Source organism: Vulpes lagopus, chromosome 1 (genome assembly GCF_018345385.1).
Source record: "Vulpes lagopus strain Blue_001 chromosome 1, ASM1834538v1, whole genome shotgun sequence".
NCBI classification, from domain to species: Eukaryota; Metazoa; Chordata; class Mammalia; order Carnivora; family Canidae; genus Vulpes; species Vulpes lagopus.
The window spans coordinates 17658310-17675545 of NC_054824.1; the positions used below are offsets into that span (position 1 = coordinate 17658310).

Here is a 17236-nt window from a genome sequence, read left to right on the forward strand (position 1 = left end):
AAGGCGGTGCTAAACCGCCGGGCCCTCCAGGGATCCCTTATTATTATTTTTTTAAACACAACATTTTATTTATTTATTCATAGAGACACACACTGGGAGAGAGAGAGAGGCAGGGACCCAGGCAGAGGGAGAGGCAGGCTCCGCGCAGGGAGCCCGACGCGGGGCTCGATCCCGGGCCCGCAGGACCGCGCCGCGGGCCGCAGGCAGGTGCCGCCCGGGCTGGGAACGGGCACTTGGTTTCACTTTGGCTCTTCTCCGGCCGCCCAAGGTCCAGTTCCCGGGACGCGGTCTCAGCGAGCGCGCGCGGCAGCCACGGGCCGCGGGCCGGGGGCAGGACGCGCTGCCTCCCACACAGCCTGGGCCGAGGCGAGCCGCGCGCCCTCCCGACCGCTGGGGGGCGCGCGGGGGCGCGTTGGGCCTCCGCTCTTCCGGCGCGTGGCCGGGGTCGGGCCGCAGCGCGCATGCTCGGAGCGTCCGCGAGGTCGCCGGCGCGCGCTGGCCCACGTGCGGCGGCCCCGGAGGACGTCATGCGGTGCGGAGATGGGGGCCGCCGCGGCTCGCGCGCTCCGCAATTTCAACCTGGAGAACCGGGCGGAACGGGAAATCAGCAGGATGAAGCCGTCGCCCGCCCCCAGGCACCCGTCCACCAAGAGCTTCCTGCGGGAGCAGATGAGCCGTAAGCGGTGGCAGGGCGCGTCCGTCCCCCCCTCCCCCCCCCGGGGCCGGCTGGGCGGGCTCCGCGCGGGGGTGACCCGGGGCGGCGGCGGGGACTCGGCTGCCCGGCGCGGAAAGGCGGGACCCCAGGCCCGTGACCTTGGGGGAGGCCCGTCGCCCTTGCCGCGGAGCGACGGCCCCGCCCACGTCGCGGTTCTGCGGGTGCAGGTGCGGGTGCAGGTGCGGGTGCAGGTGCGACCCCGGCCACCCCTGTATCTTCCCCGCCTACCGACCTGCTGCGGGGAATCGGAAGCGGAAGGGGCCTGGGGCCTTGGAAGTGTCCCTTCGGGGTGTTCGCAGAGCGAGGCGCCCCGAGCCTGACCTGGCATTTTGATCTGCGCGCACAGCACCTGGCGTGTTGTCCCAGTGCCTCTTGATCAAGCAACAAACTCAAAGGGATTCTCTCCTGTTAGGCGTTAGGAGCTGGGAGGAAATTTTCTCTGGTTTTAATACTGTGACCTTCTTCTTCTGTCCTTAGAGCATCCAGAAATTAAGGAGGAAATCGACAGGAAAGATGACAAACTGCTGTCGTTACTAAGAGATGTGTATGTTGATTCCAGAGATCCTGCATCTTCTCTGCAGGTAACGTGTGTTTTAATTCAGCAGGTAAGGGGATCCCTGGGTGGCTCAGCGGTTTAGCGCCGCCTTCAGCCCAGGGCCTGACCCTGGAGACCCCGGATCCAGGCGTGCGTCGGGCTCCCTGCATGGAGCCTGCTTCTCCCTCTGCCTGTGTCTCTGCCTCTCCTTCTCTCTCTTTGTGCGTCTCTCATGCATAAATAAATAAAATCTTTAAAAAATAATAATTCAGCAGGTTAAGTAATTTAACCCCTTTGTGCCCCAGGAAAACGACCAGGAGACCTGTGGTAGGTAGTAAAAGAGACTGAATGCTCTGCACATGTAAAACTGTCAGTGTAGTTGTGACCAGATTACAGTGTGTTGGGGAAACTTAAGTGTAGGGTAATATTATTTCACAGTTTATAGGATCTGGTACAGTAATTTTGGTGGTTGTCATTTGAATCACTGAAGAAGAGCTTTAATAACTATTTTCTCAGCCTTAGCGGATTGAATTTTGTTGCCATCTGTGGGATTCCTTTAGTGTTGTGTTGTCGGTGTTTTTTTTTTTTTTTTTTAAGATATTCAGATAGGAAATGTGAAAATTGGGGGCCTACAGAACACATTGGAAATAGGAACCTATATATAAATCCATATATAAATGCCAGGCACAAGTGCTTTGTGTATAGTTGTGAGCAAAGCAGACCCAGTCCTTGCTCTTGGTGCTCAGAATATTGTGAGGGACGCAGACAAACAAATGAGCAACCATAAGTACATAGTTACTAATAGGTCTGTGAAGGAAAAGTAGAGACACTGTAAGCGTATCATAGGGACCTGTTTGTGTTTGGTCCTTGGTCCGGGTGGTTTGAGAAAGTGACATTCAAGCTCCTGCCTGAAAGATGAGTCTGAGTTAACTAGATGAGTTTGTTGGGGCAGGAAGGTCCTAAGTTGGGGGGAGAGTATGATTAAAGGGGAGAGAAGTGCCATTGACAATTCCCAGATTTCTTTCCATTCTAAAATTCTCTGATACCCTCTCTGTCTAGATAGGCAATACTGTTTGCACAGATACACTTATTAATATAATTTTCATTAGATAAGTGAAATAAAATTCATGTAAAATAAGGTCTGTGAATTATAGGGCTCATTTATCACCAGATGTTCCCATAAAAAAAAATAGAAGGGTTGATGTTCATGTTCTTAGTGTTGAGTACTTCCATCAATAACAGGTGTTGAATAATACTTCCAACTGTTGTTTATCTCATGCTGTATTAAATCATGCATTCAAAAATTGGCCCTTGGGGAGTGAAAAAAATTTAGCAGTTTTTATGAATACAGTTACATAGATACAATACATAAAGAGATACACAATGGTATTAAGATTTTAGGTGGGAGGGCAGCCCGGATGGCTCAGCGGTTTAGTGCCACCTTCAGCCCAGGCCCTGATCCTGGACCCGGGATCGAGTCCCACATCAGGCTCCCTGCATGGGGCCTGCTTATGTCTCTGCCTCTCTCTCTCTCTCTCTCTCTCTCTCATGAATAAATAAAACCTTAAAAAAAATTTTTATGGGGGTATTAGGATATTAGGAAAAGACTAAAAAGACTTGGGGGGAATGGCGTGAAAAAAATGCTAAAGTGTACCTATTTATGTTTTGTCCGTTTTTCTCTTTTGGGTAGTTCCTAGTTTTCTTAATGATTTGTGAAGTCTTGAAACATTACTGATATCATATATCAAATAATTTATTTTTGTGTGGCTTTTTTAACTTAACTGCTGCTGAGAATTCTGTCAAACATGTTAACCTTTTTGCTTTTCATCGTATTGGAAGTCTGGACTCCCTCTAACATAAAGACGGTATTCTGTATTTCCTTGTCGTACTTTTACAACTGTGTGTTTTATATTAAAATCTTTATTTGACAATAAGTGTAGTGTTTGGTGTATGGAGATCTTTTTTTTTTTAAGATTTTATTTATTTATTCAGATTTTATTTTATTTGTTAAATTATTAAGTTATTTATTTATTTATTCAGAGAGAGAGAGAGAGAGACATGCAGAAGGAGAAGCAGGCTTCTTGCAGGGAGCTTGATAATGGGACTCGATCCTAGGACCCTGGGATCACGCCCTGAGCTGAAGGCAGATGCTCAACCGCTGAGCCACCCAGGCGTCCAGGAGATCTTTTCAACTGGATGGTCAGGTGTCTAAATATAACTTACAGAATAACCCAGTGTTTTCTCCACTCCCTTAAAATGCTAATACATACAAGTCTTGATGGATTTACCAATTCTAGTTATTCTTCTATTCTTACAGTAGGGTCATATTTTATTAATGGAGCTTTGTAATGATAGTTGTTATGACTCTCCCCGCCCCCCCCCCCCCCCCCCCCCCCAGGTTTCATGGCTTTTGTCTCACTTTTTTTTCCAGATGAACTGTCAGGTGCTTTAATCAATTAATCAAAAATATTTATTTATTTATTTGTTTGTTTATTTATTTATTTGAGAGAGAGCACATGTGCAGAGTATGGTGGGATTCTGAAGCAGACTCCCCACTGGGCACAGAGCTCTATGCAGGGCTCATCTCACAACCCTGAGATTATGACCTGAGCCGAAATCAAGAGTCAGATGCTTAACTGACTGAGCCATCCAGGTGCCCCTTAAATTGTCCGGTTCTTTAATAAGTCTGATTTGGATTTTGAGCATAATTGAATGGGAATGTATAAATTAATTTGAGAATTAATGTCTTTGTATTATTTAGTCTTTGGGGGATAGAGGGAAAGCTGTTACTCGGGGATCTTTTTTTTTTCCACCCTAAATTTTTAAACTATTTATTGCCAATATGTCAGAAAGCAAATGATTTTTGTATTGCAGCTTCCACATTGCTAAGTTATTATTTCTGTTGGTTTTTCATTGATTCTGTTATTTTTTTGAAGATAATCCTGTATCATCAGCATAGAATTACAGTTTGCCTTTCTAATATTTATAGTACTTCTCATTATGTTTGTAACATTAACATAGCAGTAGAAGTTGGTAGTCTCTCCTATTCTTCCTTTACATTGGGTGTCTCTAATGTTTTAGCATTTTTATAATAAAATGATAAGGTTTCTGATTTAAAAATACTTCTCTCACATTTGAGACTTTAAAATTTTCAATTTGCTAAGAGTTTGTTTTTAATCAAGAGGATGTTGAATTTTACCAAGCATTTTTTCAGTGTCATAATAATTTCAGTATTTAATTTTAATCTGAAGTGAATTTTGAATAACAATTTATATGGAGTGAAAGAACGATTACCTGGGAAAATAAGATTAAGAGAAGCTATGAGTATTGGAAAGTGAAGAAGTTGGGAAGAGTGTTTCAAACCAAAGTTACAGTGTAAAAGTAGAAGAATATATGATACCTTTGGACAACAGAGTTGATTACAGTTAGGGGAAAGTGTGAGCAATACATTTGGGAGAAATAAGATAAGATGGAGGTAATAAGGACCCAATCATGAAGGTCCTTATTTGTCTTTCTTAGGAATTTGGGTTTTATCTTGAGGACAATGGGAAGTCCTTGAGGTTTATGTCCGATTGGCTTCATAATAGGCTGAGAAGGGGGAAATGCGCTTTATATAGTCAAAGGAGACGAGTTGAGAGGTTTTTGTAGTAGTTCCTACAAGAGACATTAGCTTCGAGAAGGGTGATGTAGTGATGGGGAGAGAAGTGAATGGGTTCAAGAGGGACTTAGGAGTCACTATCAATAGTATTTGGTCATTGATTGTGAGGGAGAGGGAGATGTCAAGTATAACTAAGCTAAAAGTTTAAACTAAGCTTTAAGTTTTGGAATGGGATATGGAGAGAAGTGATAATTGGTCACTGAGATAGAGAATATGGGGATAGAATTGAATTTTCAGAGGAAAGAGGTAAGTTCAGTTTTAGGTATATTGATTTTGAGGTTCTTAATTTTTTTTCTTTTTTAAAGTTTATTTTAGAAAGAGCACATGTGCACACACATATGCAAGCAGGGGGAGGGGCAGAGAGAAAATCCTCCAACACACACCCTGCTGACTCAGACCTCCTTAACACAGGGCTGGATCTCACAACCCTGAGATCACAACCCGAGCCAAAATCAAGAGTTAGATGCTCAACTGACTGATCCATCCAGGCACCCCATTGAGGTGCTTGTAGATTATGCAAGTAAAGGTGCCAATTAGGCATTTGGGAATTTAGATCTGCAAGTAAGGAGAAAGGTCTAGGTTTGAGATCAGCTTTGAAAATTATTAACATGTAGGTAGTAATGAAGTCCAAAGGGTATGTGGGATTACTTCAGTAGAATGTGAAGAGTAAAAAGAGGGCCTGGATCAGAATTTGGAGCATGCTAACCTTCCGGGGGCAGTTGAAAGGAAACAGTCTACAAGAACAAGGAACCGTGGAGAGACAGAAAACTGGGGAAAGGGATGGCATGGAAACCAAGGGGAAAGACTAGTATGGGTGTGTTGGAGTGGTTAACAGCATCAGATGGTGTAGTAAGTTCAAATAAAGCCTGAAAAGTGTCCTCGGTATGAAGATCTGATCCTCTAACCTTGGATCCAAGATCACAAATAATATCTTTAAAGCTTAACTAAGATGGGGAAACTGGCCATAAAAGGAAGTGTTGGTTCAGGTTTGGTGGGTGTTTTTAAAAGGTAATGACTATGGCATGTTTATAATTTGACCATACAGCAGCAGTAGGCAGGATGCGGTTGAAAGAAAAAGGAAAAGGGAATGATTGGCATGGTCAAGTAATGAAAGATATACAGAGTACAGTGCAAGGATTACACTTGGTTGGGACAGACAGATGGAAAGATGGGTATGCATAGGTTTTATGTTTGTTGGGATATTGGAAATATAAGTTTATTTTATTTTTTTTATTTTTTGTTTTTTTAATTTTATTTATTTATTCATAACAGATACACAGAGAGAGAGAGGCAGAGACACAGGCAGAGGGAGAAGCGGGCTCCATGCAGGAAGCCTGACGTGCGACTCAATCCAGGGTCCCCAATATCACACCCCAGGCTGAAGGTGGCGCTAAACTGCTGGGCCACCGGGGCTCCCCAGTTTATTTTTTTTTAAAGAGTGAAGATATCTAGCAATATTTGAATTCATTTAAAGTATTTGGAGACATTGAATATGAAGTACAAAACTAGGAAATGGGAGTGGAAGTAATTGAGTAAGCTCTTAGGGCAATATCAGAATTCTGCCCTTGTAAAAAAACAGTTTTAATCTAATCAAATTGTCTTTATTCTTTAATATGTATGAAATAATGAGGTGAGTGGATGATATGCATTGAATTGTTATGTTCCGAACTACCTAGATTTCTTGATGATTGAGCTATAGTTATGTATAGTTAATGTAATGGCAATGTGCCAAAAGCACCATCGAATTATGTGTCATTGTAATGAGAAAATGTAGTTTGAAGAAGCATGTGTAGTATTTATTTGAAGAAGTATAGTGGAGATTTGAGAACTGTGAAAATAGTTGTCTAATTTTTTCTCTCATCTTGAAAGCCTTTTCTTTTTGCTTTTGTTTTTTGATACTAGGTAAAAGATGCTGCAACACGTCAAGAGCCAAAGGAGTTGAGATTGGTAAAAGGCCATGACTTTAGCATGATGAATATTAAGAACATTCCCAAAGGCAAAATTTCTATTGTAGAGGCATTGACACTTCTCAATAATCATAAACTTTATCCAGAAACATGGACTGCTGAGAAAATAGCAGAAGAATACTATTTAGAACAGAAAGATGTAAAATCCCTTCTCAAATACTTTGTCACTTTTGAAGTCAAAATCTGCCCTCCTGAAGACAAGAAAGCAATATCATCAAAATGAAGAAAATTTTGAAATTATTTTTCCTACATGTACTCCCATTCGCGTGACCTGTTTTCAGCATGTTAAATTATACAAATTATTGAATGTTTAAAGCTCCCTTCTTGGGAAAGCGTACTATTTATGGGGCTTTGCTGAATTTTCAGGATTGCTGATAGAATGAATTTTGTTTTGTTTTAAAGTTTAATTTAGTTTACGCATATGTTTATATGTAATATCAGCAAGACTAATCAGCACACATCTAAATTTATTATAAATAAAAAACTTAAAGTGTAATTTTAGGCACATCATATATCATCAGCTTTTAGATTGGTCATAGGACCTCTTGGGAAATGTCCTGAATCTCTCATTTAACAAAGTTTTGCCGTCCAATTTAGGTGATTAATTTATTTCTTCTAGTTTATTTATGGAATTGTGAAAGTAAGAGTTTTCCTAATTCTTATGACTGATATTTTCTTACAAGGGAAAGGGAGACTGACTTACAAGGGAAGGGTATAACAGTATATCCCAAATGAAAGCAGACAGGAAAGTGCTATAAAATCAATAGAATATTTTATTATTATAGAGAATAAAAGGACTTTTCTTGTTTTGAACTGTTTTATTTTTATATGGAATAACTTCTTAAAATTATAAAAAGGAATTGGTATTTACAAAATTTTAGCAATCTCTGTTTTGATAGATAGATCCAAAAGCTTTCAGAGAGGCACGCAGTCGTGGGAGCTAACAAAAAAGTAACATCTCTGGATTTAATATAGAAATACAAGAGATTGTGAAGAAGGGTTAAATCAGAGAACCATGGTAAATGAAATTTAGTGACAAATTATATATAGGTTTTCTAATTTAAATGCTGGTTGGAAGGAGAAAGGAAAAAAATTGCAAGAAGAAACTTAAAAATTTGATCACAGGAAGGGACCTGGGAAGTTGCTGCTTTATCCATTGAACTAACTTATGAGTACAGTGTGTACCAACCAGTACTATGGTCTTGAGTGAGATTCTGTAAGTTTAGCTGTGTCATATTACCACGTGTGAGATCTCAGGTAGATTGTGTAACTTCTTTGAGACGGAATTTCCCATATAAAATGAGTATAATGCTGCCTTATATAAATCTAATAGTTATTGTGAAGATAAATGATAATAAAGGACTGAACAAATAGGACTTACCTTTTGCAGTTAACAGCAGGGCTGGGGAAGTTTCATGACCTGTTTAGGATTATTGTCTAGTTTTTGCCTTAGCTGGGCCCAGAATCTAGGTTTTCAGATTCCTAGTGGTATGTTTTTTTCTGCTATGCTATAAAGAGAAGCACATTTTAAAAGAGCAGAAAGTGCAAGTTGTAGAAATATTAGAGAATGTGATAAGAAAAATTCCAAGTTGTCTGTGTCTTTCTGAAGGAAGACAGACATTCACTACTTTCCAGGGATTCCTCTGGAAATAGTATGGGAGATGCAGAGGATTTCAGCATATGTTGGAATGAAGCATTTGCAATGCTGAGAAGGGAAAAATAGACTGAGATGGGAATTTTTAAACTTGTTTTCAGCTGCAGTTCCTTTATGTGAATAAACTGTACTTTGTTTATGGTTCAAAACAGTAGTCCTTTTAAGAAAACAAGAACTAGGGATCCCTGGGTGGCGTAGTGGTTTGGCGCCTGCCTTTGGCCCAGGGCGCGATCCTGGAGACCCGGGATCGAATCCCACGTCGGGCTCCCAGTGCATGAAGCCTGCTTCTCTCTCTCCCTCTGCCTGTGTCTCTGCCTCTCTCTCTCTCTCTCTCTCTCTCTCTCTCTCTCTCTCTGTGACTATCATAAATAAATAAATAAATAAAATTTAAAAAAAAAAAAAAAAGAAAACAAGAACTATATAGAATTGCGTTTTAAAACTGATAAACCCGTCATCAAAACCGTTTTCCTTTATCAAGTAAAGGTCAGTACTTGAATTAATAAGATTGCTATTTCTGAGCCATCTTCCCTATTCAGATCTACACTGTGGTTGGGTGTTGGTAAATCTGGCTGTTATATGGTGTCACATGATAAAGTAAAATACTTCCCAAATCTTTCAGTGGCTTCCTGCTGTTTTTTATTGTATGTACAGAGTGCTTTGTTAGTGGTGTCACAGAAAGCATGGAGTTTAGATTCAGAAAATGATGTCGACTTTGGCATCACCATTAGTCACATGATCTTGGAAGTAAAGTGGGTAATAATTGATGACAAATTAAAAGCAATGACTGTGCTAAGGCTCTGACCTCAGCCTTTTACCTTTAACAACCCACTCAATAGTAGGAAGAGAGGTACTATTAACCATATTTTACAGGGGAAATGAAGCACAGAGGTCTAAAAAAACTTTTCAAAGATTTCTTCATAAGTGTTGGAACCTGGATTTAATTAACTAATTAATTAATTAATTTTGGAACCTGGATTTAAACCTTAGTAGGTTCAAAACTTTGTGCTTCTAAATGCTTTCCTGTGATGCCTCTCTGGGATCGTAAGAATTGTGATGACATTCAAGGTGCAGGACTACTCAGTGCCCACTATGTATGAGAATCACTGAACAACATGTCTGGGCCCTCTCTGCCATGATAGACTGGTTGGTTTAGTAAGATGCCTTAGTTGGTGAGCTCTGTCTAGATCAGGGATGTTTTTAAAAATACTGACCAGTGTGGCAGCAGACTCCAGTGTGTGCTAACCATATGTGCAGGTTGGATAACCACAATGTCTGGGTCTAAAGATTATTGAGAAGAAAAGAAAGCAGGAGATAGAAGGGTGGCTATGAAGGAGAGAAGAAAGAATTTCTGGAGATAAACTAGTAGGAGGTGTGATCTTGCTAACCACAAAAGGCTCTAATGGAGGTCTTGAATGGCATCTCATCATTAACCACTCAGGAATGGCCCCAACTAATGCTTGTGCATGGACATCCCCTCCATATCTACTCCATGCCCCTAAACACCCATAATCCCAAGCAAAAGAGGGTGGGGCCCTGGACCATTAGTGGTAGTGTGATGAGGAAGCTTCTGTACCCGTAACTGGAGGTATTGAACTGAAACAGCTCTAAGCACCCTGAATTGGAACCCTGCATTAAGATAGTTTATCAGGGGACGGCTGGGTGGCTCAGTGGTTGAGCATCTGCCTTCGGCTCAGAGTGTGATCCCAGAGTCCTGGGATCGAGTCCCACATCCGGCTCCCTGCAGGAAGCCTGCTTCTCTCTCTGCCTGTGTCTCTGCCTCTCTCTCTGTGTCTCTCATAAATAAATAAAATCTTTAAAAAAAAAAGTTTATCCGGTACAAGTTGGAAATATGTAAGAAATGGCCACATATAAAGGATTAGTCGCTTTATGCATCTTAAATAGCCATCACTCATTTCTTGACAGCTACTCTATCTTGTCCTGACAAAAAACAATCCATTAAATATTTTGAGAGAAGGATTATCTGTTTATCTGGATACTCCATTTCTCTTCTGCTTTAGGAATAATAGGACTGAGTTACTTGTTAGGAGAAAAGATGAAATATCAGAAGCACTTAAATCTAAATCCCTACATACAGACCAAAGCTTTACATCCAGAGCATCAGGATCACTACTTCCAAGGTCTTTCTTTGCCATGGTCAGTGCTCCCACAGTAGAACTGTGTCTTGGGAACACATGTGAGTAGAATCGTAGAAAAGGAGCTCACAGTTAGAAAAACAGAATCCTGAGCAAACACGAGGTTCTCTAATTTTTTGACTGTGTTGATGTAAAGTATATAGTAGGTAAATTGCTTCCTTTTTGCTTCCTGTGGGGGAAAAAAGCAACAGGTGGGTCATGATAAAGATGAATAATTCAATATGGGATAAGCCAGTACTTGGAGCTGAGTAGTAATGGCCTGACATGAAAGGCAATACACACAGTGTACAATCTTGATAAAAAGGAAAATTTCTCAGCTATGTGAGAGGATACAACCTTTAGAAGAGTTAGTTTGTGTTTGAAAGAAGAAAACAACAATGCTACCCGACCAGTGATATATTCTGCTTATGACTCCAAAGCAAGTAAACTAATAAAAGAATGTATGGAAAGTGAAGGATTGTATATTGACAGCCAGAACTGGAAATAGAGGGGCCATGGAAGAAAAAATAAACAATGTCTTTGTTTATTAAAACAAGCCTCAGGTTTTTCTCTTATTTCAGAAAGATAAGTATAGATTGAATTTAATACATATATGTTTGGTAGTAGAAATTCTGTTTAGAGAGAATGATTTTGAGCAATTTTGCTATTTTAGTTTACTTTGTAACGCCTATGTATGGGAAAGATCATCGCTAAATTTTTCTTTAAATGTCTTCCTATGTTTTGAGGTAAGTGTAATACAAATAGTACAACATTTTAACTGAACTATATAATTATCTTATTTTAGAATTGTCTATAATGTCATTTTTCAATGATCATCACACAATAGTATATTTTTGTATAATTTATTTTTTTCAATATATGGCATTATGATTTCACATGTCTTTATATGGGTGATGATGAGTATGTAAACAGATGCTACTTTTTAATTACCCCCCCCCCCAAAAAAAGCCAATACAAATGGGCTCCTATTTATTATTAAGATTAGTGTAAGGAAACCCTTGTGTAGAATATTCAACTTGCACTAACTCTATTCATTGTTCCTTAAGCTGTTACCCACTCATTAATCATTTCTATATCAGCCTTCCTGCTGGTGCTGGTCTGCAACTGATGCTATTGGTTCAGATAAGGAGCTTAGAAATGGAAAAAAACCACTTAAAATTTGAAAGAAAGAAGTGAGGGGGAGGAAGGGTAGGAGAGAGGGGGAAGAAAACAGAGAGGGAGAGAGATTTTTTTTTGCTTTATAAACATCCCAGAAATACTACAACATCACCAAAGCAAAATGAGAAACTTTTCTCCTTTTAGGTTATTTCTGTTTTACATCCTTTCCCTTTATTGCTGACCCTGGTGTTTCTGGATGAATAGCAAAAGGTAAGTAAAATAAAGGATTTTTTTGAAGGACTAGATTTAAGAGATTTAAAGCCTCAAAACAACATCCTTAATGAGGCCTTTAAATATTTAGGTTGCCACATTCTATTTTCTTAAGAGGCCTACTTTTAGGTAGGTCAGTTATGTGACCCACTTGTGAATGTAGATATAAGATTAATAGCATGATTTTTTTTAAACACCCTCTGCTTGCTCAAATAACTTATTAAACAAAGAGCAGACACTTAAACTTTGCTTACTAGTTTTTTAAAAGTGGATTTTCAAGTCCTTTCCTCAAACCAATAACATTGCTAATTATTCACTTAGTTATTCAGTCACCACAATCATTTATCAGTCTATACTGTGTGCCAGGTACTATTCTGGAAGCTGGGGATGCAGCTGGGAAGATAAAGTCTCGCAGAGCTTACAGTTTCACAATGTTGGCTGCTATTTTAGTTACCTGTTGATATTCCTCTATAGCAAACCATCTCAAAACCTAGCAGCTTAAACAATTCATTACTATATCTCATAGTTTTGCAGATTGTTGGAGCTTAGCCGAACAGTTCTCCCTTGGGATCTCATTGGGTGGTGGCTGGAGCTGATATCATCTGAAGGCTCAACTGGGTATCCAAGATGGCCCACTCCTATGGCAGGGAGCTGATGCCAGTTGTTAGATAGAAGTTCCACTAAGGCTAGATTAGAATGTCCATAGGTAAGCTCTCCAGGTGGCATGGGTTCCAAAAGCAGACCTTGCCCGACAGAGTAGAATTGTCAGACCATCACTCCTAGCCTGCCTTGATTCAAGGGTAGGGGACATACAGAGTCCACACTTCCCTACGGGAAAAGTGTCAAAGAATTTCTGGCCATCTTTGCCCTTCAAAGTGTGCCATATCAGGAAACACATGCTGCCAATCTGTCTCATTTTGATGATAGTCATTTTGATAGCTAGGTGAAGGTGGCATCTGTTGTTTTCTCTGTAAAATGACTATTTCTTCCCTTTTAATTAATAAGATATTGATTAGGAAGGGGCATAAGGGCTACTGAAGTCTTCCCTGTCTTGACCTAGGTGGACAATGCATTAGTATATACATATGTACAAATCCATCAAGCTGTGCATTTCAAAATAAAATATTTTACATACTTTATTATGCTTAATGCCTCAATAAAAAAATATAAAAATCAAAGTTGCCATCTTCACCTTCCCCTCCACCTTCCTCTCTTGCCCAGTTGTACTCTGGTTGGTTGGTTTGGCAGTGAGTCCACTAGTCTCTCAATTACAAGGACTGCAGAATTCAGAAACCTCTGGCTGTTCTCTAACTGACCCCCACCATGCCCCCTTCAGCTTTAGGCCTCACTCATGACTTTCTGTAATTTGTTTTCCAGCTGGCACCCAGACGGATTTTTCTTTAAAAATGCAAATGAGAAACTGTTGCTTCCCTGCTTTAAATTCATCCCATCAGCCCTAGGATAAAATCCAAATTCGTTAAATTATAAGGCACTCGGGGTCTGCTTAATCTCTCCAAACTCTTCTTTCCTGACTTTCTCAGTGTGAACTCCAGCCTTCCCAGCGAAGTTTCCTACTGATGTATGTATTTACCTATGACCTAACGTGCCAAATAACACCTCAGAGGTTTATTGAATGGTAATTTAATGATAAGAATTTCAATTCTGTTAAACGAATATTACTGAGTATTAAGTGCCATCTCTGAGCTGGGTACAGAGGTAAGAGTTTTGGTAAGGAATTAACACAGCCCTTCCTTCCTGTTCAGATAGGAGAAGAGCACAGATTACCCCCACTGCAGGGCAGATTTAATGAGTGCCCTAAGAAGTATAAAAACACAATGTAGTAGGAATTCAAAGGAAGGAGAGATGAGAACCCTCCCTGGCAGGGTTTATTTGCCTTAATTAATGCTATTGTCCTAAGGAGAATGAAGCTGCCATTTAAGAGGGAAAATCATATAAAAGTAATGAGTTCATCAAATAATTAAGTTTCCAGAGAGTCCAGTCCTTCTGGCTCTAAGGCATACTTGGTAACTGCACGCAGGTCTTCCACTCCCCACGAACACGCTTTCACTTTTCTTGAGAGGCTATTGAAAGTTTTTGCCTTTTGTGTGGTTTTGATTTTCTTATGCTGATAAACACTGTTTCTATTTTTAATTTCTCCTTGAGGAGCACTGCCCTGGCTGGTGCAATGCAGGCTGAGACTCTCACTGTGACCCTCATTATGGTGCTTTTGTGCAGGCCCAAACATGCTATCAAGAGAGAGAGAGAGAGAGATTGAGAGAGAGAGAGAAAGAGTTCTTTATAGAGAAGGTGTGACCTCTAGCAAAGTCGCAGATCTTCCTATTTCATTAGTACCTAATGCCCCCTTTATACCTAGTATTTCTATTTATACACATTAGAATCCTTTGATTACATAGCCGCTATAGTAGAGCCGACGATATGGATTTGTTAGGACTCTGTCATGACAAAGTACCACAGACCCGGTAACCTAAATGACAGACATTTTCTCACAGTCCTAGAGTCTAGAAATCTGAGACCGAAGTTCAGCAAGGTTGTTTCTTCTGGGGCCTTTCTCCTTACCTCAGAGATAGCCATCTTCTCCTCATGTCTTCACAGAGTCTTTCTTCTCTACCTGTGTCCTAATTTCTTCTTCTTCTTCTTCTTTTTTATTCTTTTTTTAACATTTTATTTATTTATTCATGAGAGACACAAAGAGAGGGAGAGGCAGAGACACAGGCAAAGGGAGAAGCAGGCTCCATGCAGGGAGCCCAATTGTGGGACTCAATCCCGGGACCCCAGGATCACACCCTGGGCCGAAGGCAGGCACTAAACCGCTGAGCCACCCAGGGATCCCCTAATCTCTTCTTTTTATAAAAACATCAGATCATTGGATTGGGGCCCACCCTAATATTCTCACTTAACCTGAATTACCTCTTTGAAGGCCCTTTCTCCAAATATGGTCACATTCTCAGGGATTGGGGGGTAGGACTTCAACATATGAATTTTGAGGGAACAAAATTCAGCCTAATAACATTGACTTATGTTGGATTTTAGCTGCATATAATTATTTTTTAGGGACGTAATTTGATCTTGGTGTCTTTTACATTGCATAAAGTTTAGTTAATGCTGCAGTTTACCTTGAACATTTCTGTTAATGATGCAGTGCCCCTTGAAACATCCTGCAGGATTGGGTGGTATCTTAGGAGAAGGTCCAACTCTTTTATTTTGCAGGTTCAGGTATGGTATGTAAAGTCAAATAATTAAACCGGAGTTTAGAACAGAGCCTTGATTCCCTGATTGACCACACGATGTTATATCTATCTTATAATATCACTTAATTTCCTAAAAATGAAATGGAAATGCTGCAAGATTTTAGTCTTTTGTCCTTAGAAATTAAACTAGTAGTACATCTAGTTACAGGTTTAAGGTTTCTAATTCAAACCACTGAGACTTCTTAGTGCTTTAAAAATATTCGCAACCTATATATATTACCTGTGATAATTTTTCATAAGTGAATTAGAGGTTATGGAGCATATGAACAAGGCACACTTGTGTTCAAATGTCAGCTTTTCCACCCATTAACAAATTTCTTAAACATTCTCAGTTTCATCTCCCCACCAATGAAGTTCCCCCACTACTTACTTAGCTGTGAGAATATATCAAAATAACAAGAAATAAATGTCTGATCTTCACGATCTTCAGAATAGAACCAAAGCCACATCATCATAGCAGTGTACCATTTTAATACATTTCCCTACCATAACTGTGATAATGATTAAAAATGTTGGTTTTGGGCAGCCCTAGTGGCTCAGCAGTTTAGCACCGCCTTCAGCCTGGGGTGTGGTTCTGGAGACCCGGGATCGAGTCCCACATTGGGCTCCCTGCATGGAGCCTGCTACTCCCTCTGCCTGTGTCTCTGCCTCTCTCTCTTTCTCTCTCTCTCTCTCTCTGTGCCTCTCATGAATAAATAAAATAAAATAAAATAAAATTGGTTTCTAGGCCTATGAAAAACATTTTTTTGCTATTATTTTCTTTACAGCTTTGTAAATTTGAATCTTTGTTACTTCATGAGTGCCCCCAGTGTACTTTTATTACAATCTTGAGATTTTTCAGAATTTATAATACAGTTCATGAGTATAAAATAAAGTCATTTCACTGAGAGTTCAATTGATCAAAAGGAAAGAGAATTCTATAAAAGAATGTCAAACCTGATTTGAGGTAACACCATGAAAGATAGTAGAAAATATAAGATATTGGAGAGAAGATTAATTTTTAAAAATCTATTTGTTTAAGCAGGGGGTGGGGTGGGAGAAAGAGTGAGAGTCAGGGAAGAGCAGAGACAGAGGAGAGAATCTCAAGAAGACTCCGTGCCGAATGTGGAGCCCAGTACAGGGCTCAGTCCCACAACCCTGAGAACCTGACCTGAGCCAAAACTAAGAGTTGCACGCTTAACCAATTAAGCCACTGAGGCACGCTGAGAAGATTAATTCTTAAACATTTTAACTTGATAAATAGTGTAATATAGTTAAACTCTATCACTTGAAATTTTTGTATTTGGTGGCACTGGATAGAAGCAGACCATTTAAATTAAAGTGATTTCTAAGAAGAAAGCAAGCAATAGTTATCTAAGCAAAGTGTTAGTTTGAGGCAAGTATTGATATCACATTTAATTTGTTCTAGAGAATAATATGCTTTAAAAATAAAAAATTGCCTTAAAGACTTGGTATATTGCTATGTATTTGAGGAGATTATGCTTATTACAGATACATGATTATCTCTTCTTTCTCCAACTGGACTTCTATTTAAAACAGAAAGATGTGTATGTTTGCACAGCTTTGCTTGTCCTGTGAATTCACAAAGGATAAAACGTCCCTCCTTCAAAATTATTGTCAGTAGTGTGGCTTCTACTTTGTTGCTTTGATTTGGGAGATTTTAATCTGATTCCAATGATGGTAAATGTTTATGAAATGAATAATCTGTGGGAAGCCCAAAAGCAAAATCTTTTATTTCTTTGTAGAGTACTACAAATATTTAAAGCATTGAGTTTATAATGATAATGGTGATAATGAAAATGGTATTAAAAAAAAATCATTTTAAAGATTTTATATATTTTTGTGACAGAGATAGAACCAGATAGCACAAGCAGAGGAAATGGCAGAGGGAGAAGGAGAAGCAGGCTCCCCACTAAG

General features: G+C 39.9%; 1 protein-coding gene across 2 annotated transcripts; it reads left to right on the forward strand.

The window, feature by feature from the left end:
• The first annotated feature begins 450 nt into the window (after positions 1–450).
• Positions 451–8251, forward strand: NDUFAF4 (NADH:ubiquinone oxidoreductase complex assembly factor 4). Of its 2 annotated transcripts, none has more exons than XM_041773320.1 (3): positions 451–676; positions 1193–1320; positions 6811–8251. In XM_041773320.1, the coding sequence occupies exons 1-3, from the start codon at positions 541–543 to the stop codon at positions 7096–7098; spliced, it is 552 nt and encodes a 183-aa protein (XP_041629254.1). In that variant the 5' UTR covers positions 451–540; the 3' UTR covers positions 7099–8251. The 2 variants fall into 2 exon arrangements, with proteins under 2 accessions (XP_041629254.1, XP_041629265.1); XM_041773331.1 differs by having other exon boundaries at positions 457–676; positions 1193–1296.
• Positions 8252–17236: the final 8985 nt, after the last annotated feature.